Source organism: Drosophila sulfurigaster, chromosome 3, assembly GCF_023558435.1.
Source record: "Drosophila sulfurigaster albostrigata strain 15112-1811.04 chromosome 3, ASM2355843v2, whole genome shotgun sequence".
Classification (NCBI taxonomy): domain Eukaryota; kingdom Metazoa; phylum Arthropoda; class Insecta; order Diptera; family Drosophilidae; genus Drosophila; species Drosophila sulfurigaster.
The window spans coordinates 44,903,841-44,922,218 of record NC_084883.1 but is presented as its reverse complement, the minus strand read 5'-3'; the positions used below and the strand labels follow the sequence as shown (position 1 = coordinate 44,922,218).

The 18,378-nt window shown below is 45.0% G+C and overlaps 1 protein-coding gene across 1 annotated transcript; it reads left to right on the top strand.

The window, feature by feature from the left end:
- The first annotated feature begins 1,591 nt into the window (after positions 1–1,591).
- Positions 1,592–18,066, top strand: LOC133844832 (laminin subunit alpha). Its single transcript, XM_062279100.1, has 17 exons — positions 1,592–2,039; positions 2,239–2,385; positions 4,817–5,441; positions 5,511–5,720; positions 5,785–5,893; positions 6,039–6,340; positions 6,414–6,686; positions 6,868–6,928; positions 6,990–7,778; positions 7,958–8,615; positions 8,720–9,226; positions 9,286–9,619; positions 9,687–9,792; positions 10,140–11,896; positions 12,291–15,657; positions 15,989–16,206; positions 16,279–18,066. Exons 1-17 carry the CDS (start codon positions 1,806–1,808, stop codon positions 17,730–17,732), a joined length of 11,151 nt encoding a protein of 3,716 aa, XP_062135084.1. The 5' UTR covers positions 1,592–1,805; the 3' UTR covers positions 17,733–18,066.
- The last annotated feature ends 312 nt before the right edge of the window (positions 18,067–18,378 follow it).

Here is an 18,378-nt window from a genome sequence, read left to right as displayed (position 1 = left end):
GAGCAGTCTACACACGAACACACATATGCGCGCGAATAACTCCAAAATACATTGTATGTATGGTTAATAGACATATTTTATTTGATTTGCATTTTTTCTGCAGGCACTTAAAACGTTCGTCGTTTGCATCAAGCAATAAACGAAAACGATGCTTATTACGTCATGAGAACTCGTTTGCATCTATGGACCAACAACAACAACAACAGTAGCAGCAACAACGGCGTGCAGCGACTGCACAGTGTGGCCAAATTGAGGCCAAAATTCGTCTTTATCAGTGCGATTATTTTTGTCATTGCAAAGAGGTTCCATTGGCTGCGCTGACAACCAGTTTCCTCTTTAAGACACAACGACAACGTTGTCAACACTGTGACGCCAAATCAACTTTGCCGTCGATGTGCATTGGTCATGAATTTTACAGTTGGTGTTTTGATCGTGATTTTCAGCTACGACGCCAGTTGCTTAGGTTATTTAATAGCACTAGCAATAAACTTCAAGTTTTTTTTTAGTTTTTTTTTTGGCTCTACAGTGATTGTAGGTTGAGTTTAGTTTCGTTTTTTTTTTTGTTGGTCAAGCCTCAACGAGAATTGACTATTTAAGCCGATATTCACCTTCGCATGAAGTTATTTCGCACAGACACCATGCACAATATCCAATTAATTTCGACAGCTTTCGGTTTAGTAAGCGCACGTTACGAGCAGCCTACTAATGCCTAGTAAATAGCATTAAATATATTTTAATTTCGAATAACTACGTTTAATTTCCGTTTCAATTTTCACTTTGCGAAGTGCCAGAAAAAAAGCGAGCGCATTTAACTAATTCCATAGCTTGTAAGCGCTTCGGAATATCGATATGCCCCAAAATAAATCGATGCTGTTATTACATTTTCCTATTGACATGTTGTTATTAACATAAATTCAATAAGCTCAGCCACGCTGCTAATTGGCATTCACGCATAGAAGGCGGAGTTAGAAAGGTGTTCGGCTTAATTGGCTTATAAAATTAATTGCTATTTGTGTCACACAACGCATGGAACACAACACTTACCCAATAACAATATTTTGCACAAGTATTGACGCCTGTAAAAACGTATTAGCAACTCCAATAAGAACTACAAGCACAACGACTTTAGTTCACAATAGACAATCAGTTAACAGTTATTTGCCAAGAGCAGCGCAGCTAGTTCGCTCTCGTGCGCTCTTTGTGGCAGCCAGCTACTGTTTTGATGCTCAACATGAGATTGCAAAACAAAACAAAGCCGGCCGGCATTTTAATGTAGAGAGCGCCACATAGCGTTAATGAAGAGAGAGAGAGAGAGAGCGCAAGCAAGAAACTTGAAATGGGAAGACGAAATATCAACGAACAGTGCAAGCAAAACAAACGCGATCAAAAGCATTATCGCAGTCTCGGTCTCGACTCTCAGCTGTGCGATGAAGTAATAAAATGGGCCGGGATCGCCGGCAGCCGACGGACGACACGAAGCAATCTTCGTGTTCGGCTTCGACGACGAATCCATCAGACATGAGAGATTAAAGTGCAGACACATTGTTTTTAGTTTTTTGGGGGTACCGAGGAAAACTTCTCGCTGCATGAAGTTCAGTTGCTCGCGACGAGCCATCCAGTGCGGTTGGATGGGCTCTTGAAAAGGAATACGAAGAAAAAAGAATACAAAAGTGAAAAATAAGAACAGTGGCAAAGATAAGAAAGTGGAATACATAAGAACTGTGCGAACCGGAAGTGCACACAATAAAAGGACTTTCATTGTCAGTGCGTGAGCGTGCGTGCGAAAGAGAGAGTGAGAGTGCACAATGGGGCGGCTTGTGGCCCCATGCAGTGCAATGGGCGTGGCCCTTGCATTGTGTTTGATTGTTGCGCTTTGTAATGCTGAATTGACGCCGCCATATTTCAATTTGGCTACTGGCCGCAAGATACATGCAACTGCCACATGTGGCGAGGACACCGATGGACCCGAACTCTATTGTAAATTGGTCGGCGCAAATACGGAAAATGAATACAACAAATACTCGGTTATCCAAGGACAGGTAGGATCCAATAGGAATATACTATATGCTAATCTCAAATGGAAAATTTCCATGCTTTTCATTCTAATTTTCAAATGCATACATATACATGTACATGTACATACATTCATATGTGCAACACATGTGGGGCACATTCAAATTTGAAATTCTATTTTTAAACTGAAGTTTCTTTTCGTTTTTTTCGGCATGTGTTCCATAGGTCTGCGATCATTGTGATCCCAAAATACCGGATAAGAATCATCCGCCAGAGAACGCAATTGACGGCACCGAAGCCTGGTGGCAGAGTCCTCCCTTGTCCCGAGGCATGAAATTCAACGAAGTCAATTTAACCATCAATTTCGAACAGGTAAACACAGCAGGCGAAAGAAGAAAGGTGTAGCCCAAAAAATCGAAAAAAAAAAGATACATACAAAAGAGTCTGGGGAGAAGTCAATGCAATGTTCGAACAATCTGAAACAAGCTGAGACAGGCGCAGACACGTTTGTAGACAGCTCTTCTGTGAGAGAGAGACAGGCTCGTTAAATTAACGTTTTTAATGCGTTTCCATTTCATTTTCGACGTGGACGACGACAACACAGCGAAAAATCTTGCTGAGCTGTTGAATTGTGCTTCTTCTTCTTTATGTTGTGACTTGTTCCCTTTGGAGTTGGGGTTATCAGCTCTGACATATGTATCTGTGAGAGTGTGTGTGTGTGTATGGGTTGTCTCGGTTTACAAGCTCGCTTAGAAACCGTCGCAGAGCATTGACTTTTCTTCGTTTTATTTCTATACCCTGCAATGAAAGGGTTAGAAGGGTATGATATTTAGCTCACATAATATGATACCTTTGTTTAAATGTTTAATGTTACTATGGCCAGGGACTATAATGCTTTTTGCAATGCAATCTAGAACTGATGTAAGTTTACATCATCATCAAAGAAATACTACTATATAATTTCAGTAAATTAAATTAGAAATTAAAAAGATTTTTAATTTCCGTGAGTTTCCCGAAGCGTTGCTAGAAATCCGAAAGATTTTATGAAAAATATCTTATCTTAAGAAAATAGTTACTCGGTATATTACAGTCGAGCATTGTAGGCTGTGCCTTTTTGACTTGTTTCTGTAGCCGCGATAAGCAGTCGAATAATTCTTCTTAGTGCTCCAGCATCCAAATGAAACCATAATACATACATATATGTATATACATTCTCGAAGCTGATAGCAGACAATTGAAACTATGCTCGCACATACTTATCACTACAAAAAAGTCTTGAATTGTTCTATAAAAAACACTTTTGGGGTCACACCCGTCTTATCGCGCTTGCAACGGAAACACTCGGATCGCACAAGTCTTTAGAAACTATCAAATTAAAACATTTATTTGAGCATATTTCTACTTGAGTTACGATTACTTTTTTTGCCTCGTGGCTGGGGAATGAAATGAGATCATCTAACATATGAATATGCAACGCCTGCTCAAATGTGCATAATTCTTACGGCAGAAACGAGCTGCAGTATTAATAGACTGCTTACGACAGCCAAAAAGATTAGTGTAGAAGATATTTACAAGACATTCAAGATAATTTAAAGAGAAGAGCGTAAACCTGAGATAATAAAAAATTCAAGAATTAAATAAAAAATTTGCTTTATTTTTCTTTAATTGAAAATCCTCTTTATATATAGTTTTAGTCATTACAAAAAATTCAGAATTTCTTCATGCTTCATTCATTCATCGAACCTTATATAATTCTAAAATGTTCTCCAATTATAAGTTCTTAACAAAATGAATTCCCAAAGTCTTTTAAAGTGAACTAACAAACTACACATGTTTACGCAAAAAATTCAAAATCACAAACAGTATCTCAAGCATACAATCGCAAACTCAGTATATCTATATATATATACACACATATGTAAAGACTTTATATACATATGTACCCACGATGTTTGGTTCGTTTTCAATTGAATTCAAATTGAAAAGCAAACAGAAAACCAAAAAAAAAAATCCAAAATAAACAAACACACGACGGACGCAGATAAATTTAGTACACTGGAGGAGAGCATGGAGTTAATTCTCTTTAGAGTGATCTCATGCAACCTCAGTAGATACACATACGTATTTACATAACTATGTACATAAACACAAACACACGCACACACAGTCATACAAATAGTTTGTGTACACGACGTTAATAAATTTTAATGAATTTGTGCTTTTGAGTAGACTAATTTCGCGTCCCCTAAGAGAAGATCTATGACAAGCGTGAAGAAAAAGACTTAGACGAAGAGGGAGGTTTTAAAAGTACAGCGAAATAGTAAATTACGATTAAAATAAGAGATATATAAGATAAAGATGATGGTAGAGTAGATATTGTCGTAAAAAGAACATTTTAAAGTAATCTTTGTATAGTATTTATATATTATCAACACAGCAAGAAATATGATATAATTAATAAAAATATGATTTAAATAAATATTAATCTTTAATTCATAACAATTGGGGATGCTATTAGATATTATTGGAAAAACTAGAAACAGCTTTATTTTTGACATAATAAGGAATTATTCTAAAGAGATAGGATAGTTAAATACAAGAAGAAAAGTATTTAGTAGCAGAAAATATATTCGGGCATAAATTTCTTAAGATATTTGAACCCTCCGATAAGTGAGCGTTTGTTTTAAATCCAAGAACAATTTATCTTTAGTCATTTAAAGGAAGTTCTACTCTCCGAGTAAAAAAGACTCTAAATCTCTAAATTTTCCAAATTAACATTTAACTTGATTTCTACGCTACGCAGGAATTCCATGTCGCCTACTTGTTCATTCGCATGGGCAACTCGCCACGTCCGGGTCTCTGGACGCTGGAGAAGTCGATGGATTATGGCAAGACCTGGATGCCGTGGCAGCACTTTTCCGATACGCCCGCTGATTGTGAGACCTACTTTGGCAAGGACACCTACAAGCCAATTACGAAGGACAACGATGTCATTTGCACCACAGAATACTCGAAAATTGTACCGCTGGAGAATGGTGAAATCCCTGTGATGCTGCTCAATGGACGTCCCTCGGCAACGAACTACTTCAACTCGACGGTGCTGCAGGAATGGACTCGTGCCACAAATGTGCGCATTCGTTTGTTGCGTACCAAGAATCTGTTGGGTCACTTGATGTCGGTGGCACGGCAAGATCCGACGGTCACACGTCGTTACTTCTACTCGATCAAGGACATTTCGATCGGTGGTCGTTGCATGTGCAACGGTCATGCGGACACCTGCGACGTCAAGGATCCTAGCAGCCCAGTGCGTATTCTCGCCTGTCGTTGCCAGCATCACACGTGTGGGATTCAGTGCAACCAATGTTGTCCTGGCTTCGAGCAGAAGAAATGGCGTCAGAACACCAATGCGCGTCCCTTCAACTGCGAACGTAAGTAGAGTCGATTACTATCTCTTTATCTACTATGGTTCTAATGCTTCTCTATTGTTCCATTCTTAGCCTGCAATTGCCATGGCCACAGCAACGAATGCACTTACGATGAGGAGGTCAACCGCAAGGGTTTGTCCCTGGACATCCATGGACACTACGATGGTGGCGGCGTCTGCCAGAATTGTCAGCACAACACCGAGGGCACAAACTGCAACAAGTGCAAGCCCAAGTTCTATCGCCCACGTGGCAAATACTGGAATGAAACCGATGTCTGCAGTCGTAAGTTACAAAAGAATGTTATTTGGTTCTCTTTAGCATTACTAATAACTTTGCCTTCTTTCAGCTTGCAATTGCGATCTGTCATATTCGACGGGACACTGCGAGGAGGAGACGGGCAAGTGCGAGTGCCGTGCCGCCTTCCAGCCACCCAATTGCGACTCCTGTGCCTATGGGTAAGTCAAGACTAAAAGGTTGTCTCTCAGTTTTCAATGGTCGTGACATTTTTCAAATATTGGTTAGGCTTTGCCTTCGTCTGCGTAAATTTACTCCTAACACGTTCTGCTACTCCTCTAACTCTAAATCTCTACTTCCTTGCAGTTACTACAACTATCCGCAGTGCCGCGAATGCGAGTGCTATTTGAATGGCACGAACGGCTACAACTGCGAGGCCATCAATGGCATCTGTCCATGTAAGAAGAACTTTGCTGGTGCCCTGTGCAAGAAGTGCGCCGAATCGTACTATGGCTTCCCCGAGTGCAAGGCTTGTCAGTGCAATCAGCAGGGATCGATCAACAACGATTGCGATATCGTCTCTGGCAATTGCACGTGTCTCAGCAACTGGGGCGGCGCTCGTTGCGAACGTTGCAAGGATGGTTACTACAACGAACCAACCTGCACATGTAAGTCGTCTGATTGCTAAACCAATCTTTAACAGCTCTAACAGTTTCCATTTCCTTTCCATTTCTCATTTAGATTGCGACTGCGATCATGAAGGTACCGAGCCAGAGATTTGCGACAAGCAGTCGGGTCAGTGCATCTGTCGTGAAGGATTTGGTGGACCGCGTTGTGATCGCTGCTTACCAGGATATTACAATTATCCGTATTGCAAGCCTTGCAATTGCTCCACCACAGGCAGCTCTGCCAACACCTGTGACAACTCTGGCAAGTGCAGCTGTCTGCTTAACTATTCTGGCAAGCTGTGTAACATGTGCAGCGCAGGATATTACAACTATCCCGATTGCTTACGTGAGTGTCTTAAATTGTTATTTATTTTTTTTAGTATTTTATCTACAATATAAATTCAACTATTGCTTTTTTGCAAAGGGTCTACTACAGTTTAGACTTGACTGCAGTTTTCTTCCTTATTTATTTTATTTACTAACTTATGAATGATAAGTAAATAATCCATTTGTTTAATGCCTTACAGCCTGCAACTGCGACGAACATGGCTCCGAGGGCGTTACCTGCAATGAGAACGGTTGCTTCTGGTAAATTCCTCTGATACCTCGATCAAATCTTCATCTTACTTATCTATCCTATCGCCTCCAGCAAACCCAACTTTGATGGTCGTCAGTGCGAGCGCTGCAAGGAATCATTCTACAACTTCCCCGCCTGCGAGGACTGTAACTGCGATCCCGCTGGCGTCATCGATCAGTTTGCCGGTTGCGGTTCTGTGCCAGTGGGTGAACTCTGCAAGTGCAAGGAGCGTGTGACGGGCAGAATTTGCAATGAATGCAAACCGCTCTATTGGAATTTGACCATTAGCAATGCCGAGGGTTGCCAGGAATGTGATTGCTTCATTGATGGCACCATCTCCAGCTTGGACACCTGCGCCTCCAAATCTGGCAAATGTCACTGCAAACCTCACACAACCGGACGCAGCTGCAATGAGTGTCGCGATGGCACCTTCGATTTGGATGCCGCCTCGCTGTTTGGCTGCAAGGATTGCGCTTGCGATGTGGGCGGCTCGTGGAATAGCGAATGCGACAAGGTCACCGGTCAGTGCAAGTGCCATCCACGCATCAATGGACGTGCCTGCACACAACCCTTGACCACTCATTACTTCCCTACATTGCATCAGTTCCAATACGAGTACGAGGATGGTTTGCAGCCATCGGGCGCTCAAGTGCGTTATCAGTATGACGATAAGGTCTTTCCGGACTTTAGCAGCAAGGGTTATGCCGTGTTCAATGACATTCAGAACGAAGTACGCAATGAGTTGACAGTCTTCAAGTCCTCGCTGTACCGAATTGTCATTCGCTACATGAATCCCAATGATGTGAACGTCACGGCCAGCATTCTGATTCAGTCTGAGAATCCCCTCGAGGTGGATCAGAAGTAAGAACCTAGAAAATGACAAAATGATAAAGAATGTGTAGACATTTCGGCCTCATAGTTCTTGCCGTTTGGAAAGAGCTAGGAGGTTCGAATTTTTAAACTTGTTAGTTTACAAATTATTGGAGTTCATTAATTAATTTACCTAATATTCATTCCACATCTTTGTCCGTCTCTCTTAGCGTCAAGGTGCTGTTGCGTCCCACAACGGAACCCGAATTTGTCACCGTCGCCGGACCCCAGGGCAACAAACCCTCAGCTGTTGTGCTGGATCCTTCGCCTTCACCCTACACCTTCATCACCAGGGCCAACCAGAATGTGATGCTCGACTATTTTGTGCTGTTGCCAGGTGCCTACTACGAGGCATCGATCCTCACACGCCAGATTGCCAATCCCTGTGAGCTGGGCAACATGGAGTTGTGTCGCCACTACAAGTACGCTTCCGTTGATGTCTTTGAACCGGCCACCGTGCCTTTCGTTGTGGATAGCGATGGTAAACCGAGCAAGCCCACAGAGTTCTATACCGACTCCGAGCATCTGCAGATCACTGCACATACGGGAGACATTCCAGTGTTGAGCCACAAGCAGAAGGAACTCAACTATATTGTGGATGTGCCACGTAGTGGTCGCTACATCTTGGTGATCGATTACATTAGTCATCGCAATTTCGCGGTGCCCTACGATATCGAGTTGCGCGTGGGCAAGGATGAGAACTCGCTGTCCTCAGTGTATCTTTATCCCTGTCTCTATTCGACCGTCTGCCGTACGCCCATTAATGACGATGGACGCGAAAAATCATTCTACATTAACAAGGATGATTTGATGCCAGTGACGCTCTTCGTAAGTTATTAAATTTAGTATGAATTTAGTATATTGTTGAAGTAGGAGTATTTCTTGCTAAATCGAAAACCAAATATTATCTTTACACATTTTCTTTTTAATAGACGGAGGACGACGACGAATTCCGTGCGCCCATCATTTCAGTGACTGCTATTCCAGTAGAAGAGTGGTCGATTGACTTTATAAATCCCAGTCCTGTCTGCGTGATTCACAACAATCAATGCGCCGCACCCAAATTCCGTTCGGTGCCCGATTCCAAAAAGATTGAATTCGAAACCGATCACGAGGATCTGATTGCCACCAATAAACCACACTATGCCGTCATGGATGAGCGTGTGAAACTCATATTTTTGGATAGCCGCCAGAATGGTTCAATTGTCGTTGAATCCAAGGTTGCTGACCCGGGACGTTATGTCATCCTGGTGAAGTACTATCAGCCCTATCATCCCAAGTATCAGGTGCTCTACACTCTGACTGCTGGCAAGAATCAATACGATGGCAAGTTCGATATCAAACATTGCCCCTCCAGCTCTGGTTGTCGTGGTGTCATTCGTCCCACTGGCGATGACATGTGGTTCGATATTGAGGATGACTTTAAGTTTACACTGACGGTGAGTGGGAGAATAAATGTTGAAATAAATATTGGACTCATATACCAATTATTTTGCAGAACCCACGCCCTCTTGGTGTTTGGCTGGACTACTTGGTGGTGGTGCCATTGGAGCAGTACAACGACGATCTGCTGGTGGAGGAGACCTTTGATCAGACCAAGGAGTTTATCAAGAACTGTGGGCAGGATCATTTCCACATCACGCACAATGCCAGCCAATTCTGTCAGAATGCTGTCTTCTCGCTGACAGCGGATTACAACAGCGGTGCCTTGCCTTGCAACTGTGACTACGAGGGATCCACCAGTTTCGAGTGTCATCCATTTGGTGGTCAGTGCCAGTGCCGCAAGAATGTCATTGGACGCCAGTGCACGGCTTGTCGTCCTGGCTTTTTCGGTAAGTTATCTTTGGCCGGAGAGTGGACTATGACATGATTTAATATTTTATCTTTATTTGTTTATAGGCTTCCCTGATTGCAAAATGTGTGATTGCCCGAGCATTGCCATGTGCGAGCCCAACACTGGAGAATGTCAGTGTCCCACCAATGTCATAGGCGCTCTATGCGACAAGTAAGAATTTTACGTAACATAAACCCTTTCTCACTTTTACTCTCCAATCAAGCTTTCCCTTTTTTCCCTTTTAGCACTGTAACTTTCCTTCTGTATTTGCTTTCTACATTTCCATGCTTTCTTCAGCTTCTCACTTTTTTTTATCAATACACAAACTTTTCATTAACTTAAAAAGTAATTTATTTCATCAAGCAGAAGATCCTCATTACCACTGTTTCGATTTCTTGTTTTCCAACTCAGCCTATCCTCCCTTTTTTCCCACCTCATTTGTTATTCCAGCACGACCGGTGTTCTCCAAATTCATCCCAAGCAAAGTTACTCTGCTAATCATAATTCCTTAATTGCAGATGTGCGCCCAACACTTACGGCTTCCATCAGGTGATTGGTTGCGAGGAGTGTAACTGCAACTACATGGGTATTGCCAACGGCAATCAGCAGTGCGACATGTTCAACGGATCCTGTTCGTGCCGTGACAACATCGTTGGCCGCGCTTGCGATGGTTGTGCCAATGGTTTCTACGAGTTTCCCAGATGTAGCATGTGCAGCTGCCATCAACCCGGTACCGAACTGGAGGTGTGCGACAAGATCGACGGCAGATGTTTCTGCAAGAAGAATGTGGTTGGCAGAGACTGTGACCAGTGCGTCGAGGGTACTTACAATTTGCAGGACAGCAATCCCGAGGGTTGTACCACTTGCTTCTGCTTTGGCAAGACCTCACGTTGTGACAATGCTTATTTGCGTGTCTACAATGTCAGCCTGATGAAACGGGTTTCCATCAATTCGGCAGACTTCCAAGAAAACACGATTGATTTCGAAGTGTGGGATGTAAAGCCCGAGGATTTGATGTTGAATGAGACGACGCTGCAAGCGGACTTCACGAGTCGCGAGGTGAACGATCAACGTGTCGCCTACTTTGGCATGCTAGACTATCTGCTCAATCAGAACAGTCATATCTCTGCCTATGGCGGCGATCTTGCTTACACACTATACTTTACCTCCGGCTTTGTGGGCAAAGCAATTGTGGCTCCCGATGTTATTCTGTTGAGCAAAAATCAAGTGCTCGTGCATCAGAGTTACGAGCAGCCCAGCAGCAATTTGGTATTTAAGAATCGCCTGGAAATGATTGAGAGCAATTTCATGACCCAGACCGGTAAGCCTGTGAGTCGTGCCGATTTTATGATGGCTCTACGCGACCTAGAAGCGATTTTGATACGTGCCAATTACTGGGAACAAACGCTGAACACACGGCTCTCCGATGTCTATCTGACGCTGGCCGATGAGGACACCGATGGCGAGGGCGCGTATAGTTTGCTACCCGTAGAGCATTGTCACTGCCCGCCCGGGTACAGAGGACACTCGTGCGAGGACTGTGCCCCCGGCTATCATCGCGTGGACAACGGACCCTATGGCGGTTACTGTGTGCCCTGCGAGTGTAACGGTCATGCCGAGACCTGCGATTGTGCCACTGGAATCTGCACCAATTGCACGGACAATACACGCGGCGATCACTGTGAACAATGCAATGTTGGGTATTATGGTAATGCCACTCACGGTACACGACACGATTGTATGATCTGCGCCTGTCCGCTGCCCATCGACTCGAATAACTTTGCCACCAGTTGCGAGATCTCCGAGTCGGGCAATGAAATCCATTGCGAGTGCTTGCCGGGTTACACGGGACCGCGCTGTGAGTCGTGTGCGAATGGTTTCTACGGTTCTCCCGAGACTGCTGGCGATGTCTGTAAACCGTGCGAATGCTCGGGCAACATTAATCCTGCGGAGCAAGGATCTTGCGATACACGCACTGGCGAATGTCTGCGCTGCTTGAACAACACCTTTGGCATGGCTTGCAATCTGTGTGCTCCTGGCTTCTATGGCGATGCCATCAAGCTGAAGAATTGCCAATCTTGTGATTGCGATGAGATGGGCACCCTAGAGTGCGATCCCTATGAGGGCAAATGCAGGTGCCACGAGAATGTCATTGGAGAGCGTTGTGATCAGTGCAAACCCGATCATTATGGCTTTGATTCTGGCGTTGGGTGCCGCTCTTGTGACTGCGGTGCTGCCTCCAATTCGACGCAGTGCGACCAACACACCGGACACTGTAAGTAAAGCAATTTTAATATCAAAGGGTGAGGACGTCATCTGTTCGTTTATGTAAATTTTAAACATTTTATGCAAGAAATATTTACTTAGCACATAAATCAGATGCAATGGTTTATACTGTGAACGTGTCGAATATAATGGTATTTTCTCATACCATATATACTTTATTTAAATATGTTTTTAGTATATATTTACAATCAAGCCCAGTAATGGCATATCCTTATACCAAATATGCTCGAATTTGGTATATGCTTAGATACTGTTACTTGTTATATTTTCAGTGCGATCACTGTTATATAATTTATGTATATTACATTTTTGCTTTTCCACTTCATTGGAATATATTTAGCTTATTCAAATTTAACTTTAATTACACCCTCCTTGCTTTTCAGGTCTGTGCAAACCTGGCGTCACGGGTCGCCAATGCGATCGCTGTGCCGTCGATCACTGGAAATACGAGAAGGAAGGCTGCTCGCCTTGTAACTGCAACCAGGGCTACTCCCGCGCCGGCACCGGCTGTAATCCGCAGACGGGACAATGTGTCTGTCTGCCCGGTGTCATTGGCGATCGCTGTGAGGCGTGTCCCAATCGCTGGGTGCTCACCGAGGACGGTTGCATGGAGTGCAACAATTGCCATCATGCGCTGCTCGATGTGACCGATCGTCTGCGCGATCAAATCGATGGCGTACTCCAGGACTTCGAGACCGTGACAATGGCATTCTTTACCACACAGAAGCTCAACTATTACGATGTGCTGGCCGATGAGTTGGCACCCAAGGTGACGAATCTGGATCCCAACAGTGTGAATCTGGCGCCATCGCGTGAATTGAACAGCGAACTGGAAGCAGCCAGCAAGGCTTACGCCAAGCAGGTGAATCAAACGCTCAGCAATGCGTTGGATATACGACAACGATCAGGAGTGCTCCTGACCAATGTTTCAACCGTGCATTTGGATGCCTTGGATAGCGTGAATCAAGCACGAGAAGCCATTGCTGCTGTGGATGCACTATCTCAAAATCTGGAGGCGACGGCAACCACAAAGAGCGGAGCTGCCTTGGAGGAAGCACAGCACATACTTGACAAGATCAATGGCACACAAATTGAGCTGCAATCCAATGAGCTTGTGCTCGACAAAGCGCGTGAATTGTACGATGAGGTTGACAAACTGGTCGAACCCATTAAGCTACAGAATCGCAGCCTGAATGCGCTGAAGGACGACATTGGTGAGTTCAGTGATAAACTGGAGGATCTCTTCAGCTGGAGCGAAGAAGCGCAAAAGCAGTCGAGCGATGTGGAACGTCTGAATGTGGCCAATCGCAAGGCCTACGACAACTCCAAGTTCGATACGGTGTCGGAGCAGCAACAGGAGGCTGGCAAAAACATTTTGGAAGCCGGAAACTATTTGATCAATGGCGAACTGACGCTCAATCAGATTGCCAGCAAGCTGGAGGATTTACGCGGCGCTCTCCAGGAACTCAAGGAAGTCAACAAGGGTGTGGACGAGTATTTGCCCGCAGTCGATAATCAGCACAATGAGGCCGACGAACTCACCATGCAGGCGGAACTACGCGCCGCCGAATTGAGTGCAAGTGCCGCCAACTTGGCCAATCAATACACGGATATGACCGCCCATGCGGAGCCAGCGATCCAGGCATCTACCGCGTACTCAGACATTGAGGAAGCCGTCGAGGCTGCCAAGGAGTTGAGCCTGAATGCGGCCAACGCCGCTGAGAATGCTGTAAAGATTCAGAATGGCATTGAGGAGCGAGCAGGTACATCGGACAAGGAATCCGCCGAGTTATTGCAGAAGGCACGTCAATCGCTGCGCAAGGTACAGGATTATCTGGAGCCACGCCTTAATGGCTCAGCGGGCAAGGTGCAGGAGATTTCGCAGTTAAATGCCGCCACCGAAGAGCAGGTGAAGGACATTAACATTTTGCTACGCAAGCTGTCCAACGAGACACAACGTGACATGTGGAAGACTTCAGATACGAATGCTGGCGATGCGCTGGAGATACTGCAAAATGTGCTCGAGACGCTGAAACCTGTGAGCGGACAAACACCCAAGGAACTCGACAAGGCACGCAACATTAGTCGCGATGTGGACATTACCAACAAGGACGTTTCGCAGGCCAATAATCAGCTGGATAGCGTTGAGGTGGCTGTGCCCAAGCTTACCGAACTGGCCAACGATATTGAGGAGCAACAGCAACATGTCAGCGAGCAGAGCCAACGGCTTGGTCAAGATATTGAGCATCTGAAGCGACAGATTGAAACCGCACGACGCATTGCCAACAACATCAATGTGGGTGTCAGGTTTACGCCTAGCACAGTGCTTGAGTTGAAGACCCCCGAGAAGGCTCCGCTGCTGGCTACAAAGACAAAGCTCTCGACATATTTCAGGACGAACGAGCCCAACGGTTTCCTCTTGTATCTGGGCAATGACAACAAGACCAGCCAGAAGAACAATGATTTCGTTGCTCTGGAGATTGTCAATGGATATCCAATTGCTACCATTGATTTGGGCAATGGTCCCGAGCGCATCACAAGTGATAAACATGTCGCCAATGGTCAATGGTATCAGGCCATCTTCGATCGCGTCGGTTCTAATGCCAAGCTCACCATACGCGAACAGTTGCCCAATGGCGAGATTGTCGATCACAAGAACGCCAACGTTTTGGAGGGTGCCAACAATGTGCTGCATGTTGATCGCAATAGTCGCCTGTTTGTCGGCGGTTATCCGGGACCTTCGGACTTTACCGCACCCGATGACATACGCGCCAGTTCGTTCCAGGGTGATATTGAGGATTTGCGCATTGGTGACGAGAGTATTGGTCTTTGGAACTTTGTGTATGGCGAGGAGAATAAACAGGGCGCCGATGAACGTGCAGTGTTGGTCGAGGAAAAAGCACCCGTCACCGGTTTGCGCTTCAAGGGCAATGGTTTCGTGCAATTGAAGGCAACGCCCTATAATTTGAAGTCACGTTCGAGCATTCAGTTCAAGTTCAAGGCGGCCAAGGATGCAAGCAATGGTCTGTTGTTCTTCTATGGTCGCAATAAACATTTCATGTCCATTGAGATGGTCGATGGTGCCATCTTCTTCCGCTTCAAGCTGGGCAATGGCATGGTCTCTTCGGGCAGCCAGGATCGTTATAATGACAATAAATGGCATCATGTTGTCGCCGAGCGTGATGGTCGCCAAGGTCTACTCAAGGTCGATAATGTGTTACTCTTCCACGACAAGGCGCCAGCGGATGCTGATGCCGAGATGCCCAAGCTGCAGCGCATGTACTTCGGTGGTTATCCTGGACGTCGCAATCATTCGGATATTGTTGAGCAAAACTTTGACGGTTGCATCGATGAAGTATCCATCACTGGTTATCGCGTGGATCTTACTCAGTATGTCAATGGCACCGGTTTCGTTGAGGGTTGTCCCGACAAGTACTCCACCTCGTTGTCTTATGCCCCGCATGATTATGGCTTCCTGCGCATCGCAAATGTGTCATCGGAGAACAAGTTCGATGTGGTGTTGCGCTTCAAGACCAAACAGCCAAATGGTGTGCTCTTCTATGCCGCCAATCATGATCAAAGCTCCACAATTGGCTTAACACTGAATGATGGCTATCTCACGTTGAACAGCATGGGCAGCGAGTTGGTTGTGACCGAGCGGCAGTTCGATGACGGCGAGGATCATGTGGTCACTGTGCATCACGATGCCCAACAGCTGCGATTGTCTGTTGACGATGCACAGGACGCGCGGTAAGTTAGCTCCCTTGATTTTTTAGTTTAAGGTTGAATTTAGACTTCAATGCAAAAGATAGACTTGGTTCGTGAAATACTTTTTAGTAATCCTGAATCGTAGATTTTGATTTACTTTAATAATGTGCCGATTGAGTATGAATTAATTACTCCAAGTAAAGAGGAAATTTGAGGGATGGGTTGAAACTTATATATTAGCGTAAGTTAGAGTCTCACCAAATAATTATATCGCTTCGGTTCTCCTTTTAACGGAAGTCGTTTACCAAGGTTCCCTGTTTTACCCTTTCGCAATCTTGTCTAATGCTTTTTCCATTCCCTAACGTTTTCCTAGGCTGCCTGAAATTCCAGCACCCCTGGAGATCCGAGGAGGTGACATCTTCTTTGGCGGTCTGCCCGACAACTATATACCACCTAAGAGCGCTATCTCAACGCTGGCCTACTATGTGGGTTGCATCAACGATGTTACCGTCAACGGCGAGATCATTAACTTTGCGGACAGCGCGGAGCGCAAGAACGGCAACATCAACGGTTGTCCACAGGACATTCTAGGTGCGTCAGCTCGTCGAGTTACCGTGTTCGCACAAACTAACTAATGCTCTCTCTCTCTCTTTTTATATGCAGCCTACGAGACTAGCTTGCTGCCCACCTACTATCCCTCGGGTGCCAATGAATTGGAGCCGCCATCGCCAGCTAAGGTTCCCACCAACGTTTTTGTGGCACCCACAACAACGACAACAACAACCACTGCAGCACCCACAACAACCACAACAACGTCAACCACAACTACCACCACCACCACAACAACCACAACAGCCGCACCGCCAGTTGTGATTCCCGAGGAGAAACCACTGCCACCGCTGGGACCACCGACAACACAGCGTACGCTGGTGACAAAGCCACGTCCAGAGCCCAATTTGCCAACGGATCAGCGCTGCAAACTGCCGGTGAATCCCAACTATGATGTGGACTTTGTCGAGGCTGGCTATCGCTTCTATACACTGCAGGATCAGCGTCTCGAATTCAATTCGCTGCCCGTCAAGGTGCGCAAGCACTACGACATTAGCATCTCGGTGCGCACCAACTATCCGAATGGTGTGCTCTTCTATGCTCCTGGCCAGGAGGCTGGTGACTTTATTGTCGTCTATCTGCTCGATGGTTATGTGTATCATCATGTGCATGTGGGCGCCACCATTGACGCCAAGATCGTCAGCGAGGAGGACATCATTGATGGCAACTGGCATACGGTTGAGTTTATGCGCACCAATCACAGAATAAGTTTGTCCATCGATGGCAAGGAGCAGGCAGGTGCTGTTGAGCTGAACGGCGATCGTCAGCCGCCAACCTTCAATGTGGTCTTCCCCATCTATGTGGGCGGTTATACCAAATATGTGGAGCGCGATATCAAATCGATTACAACGCTATCCGGATCCACATCCTATTACAATGGCTGCCTGCGAGACATCAAGTTCAATGGCAAGGCTTTGGAAACGGAGCCCATGGTGCATGATGTTGTGCCCTGCACGGATCAAGTGGAGAGCGGTGTGTTCTTCCACAAGCCCACGGGTTTTGTGAAGCTCTTTGAGCGCTTCTCCGTTGGCTCCGAGATACTGATCAACTTTGACTTCCGACCACGTGAACCAGACGGTTTGCTCTTCTCGGTGCACGGCAAGAATTCGTATTTGATTCTGGAGCTGGTGGACAACACGTTGTTCTTTACAGTCAAGTCGGATACCAAGAATGTGGTGGTGGCCAACTACACACTGAATGACAACGCCAGCTTCTGTGATGGCAAGTGGCGTAATGTTCAGGCCATCAAGTCCAAGTTTGTCATCACGATTGCCGTTGACTACGTCAGCTCGCAGCCAGGTGTTGGCAACGAGGGATCCGCGGTGACCAAGACGAATCGTCCACTGTTCATGGGCGGTCATCATGCGTTCCAGAAGGCGCCAGGCATTAAGACTAAGAAGACATTCAAGGGCTGCATTGCCAATGTCCAAATCAACAAGAAGCCTGTTGTCATTACGCCCAATCTCATCTTTGGCGACATCTGGCACGGAAGTTGCCCCATAAACTAAGTTACCGAAGATGATTCCCACGGACAAACGAGACAACGATTACCCCATATGGAAAGTTAACAAAACGTGGAGCGATGACAACATTCGATTACGATTGAAGGACAACGAGAAACGAACAAATCCCACTACGAACAATTAACTCGACGAACTGTCCTCTAAACTGAAAGTTCTATCAATTGTTTGAGCTTTCGGTAAAGCTGCTCGTCGTACAATTATATACTATATCTAAGTCCAAAACTTGTGCCAATTTATAAAATCTACAGATTTGTAATCATATCAAATATAATTTTTTGAAAACTTGTCTTGAATAAATGTGAAAGTAAAGTAAAGTACATATTTAAATGTCTCTATTATCTTTACTATCTGAAGTAAAGTTGAAATCGGATTACAACGCTTTGTTCTATCATCAAAAATTTAATGAATGCCCTGGAAAAGTTGCTAGTTATATTCATTCCTTACTTTTCTAAACTAAAGTCTAAATTTAAATAATTTCAAAACACTTTTTTTTACGATTTTGGATGATTATTATGTTTTACATACATATTTATTTTAGTTTTCCAGATTAGTTTACACAAAAATCTCTATAGGAGAATTGAATGCACAAGCTTCAGCACTTGCGAGAGCAAAAATTGTGTTACTCCCGAAA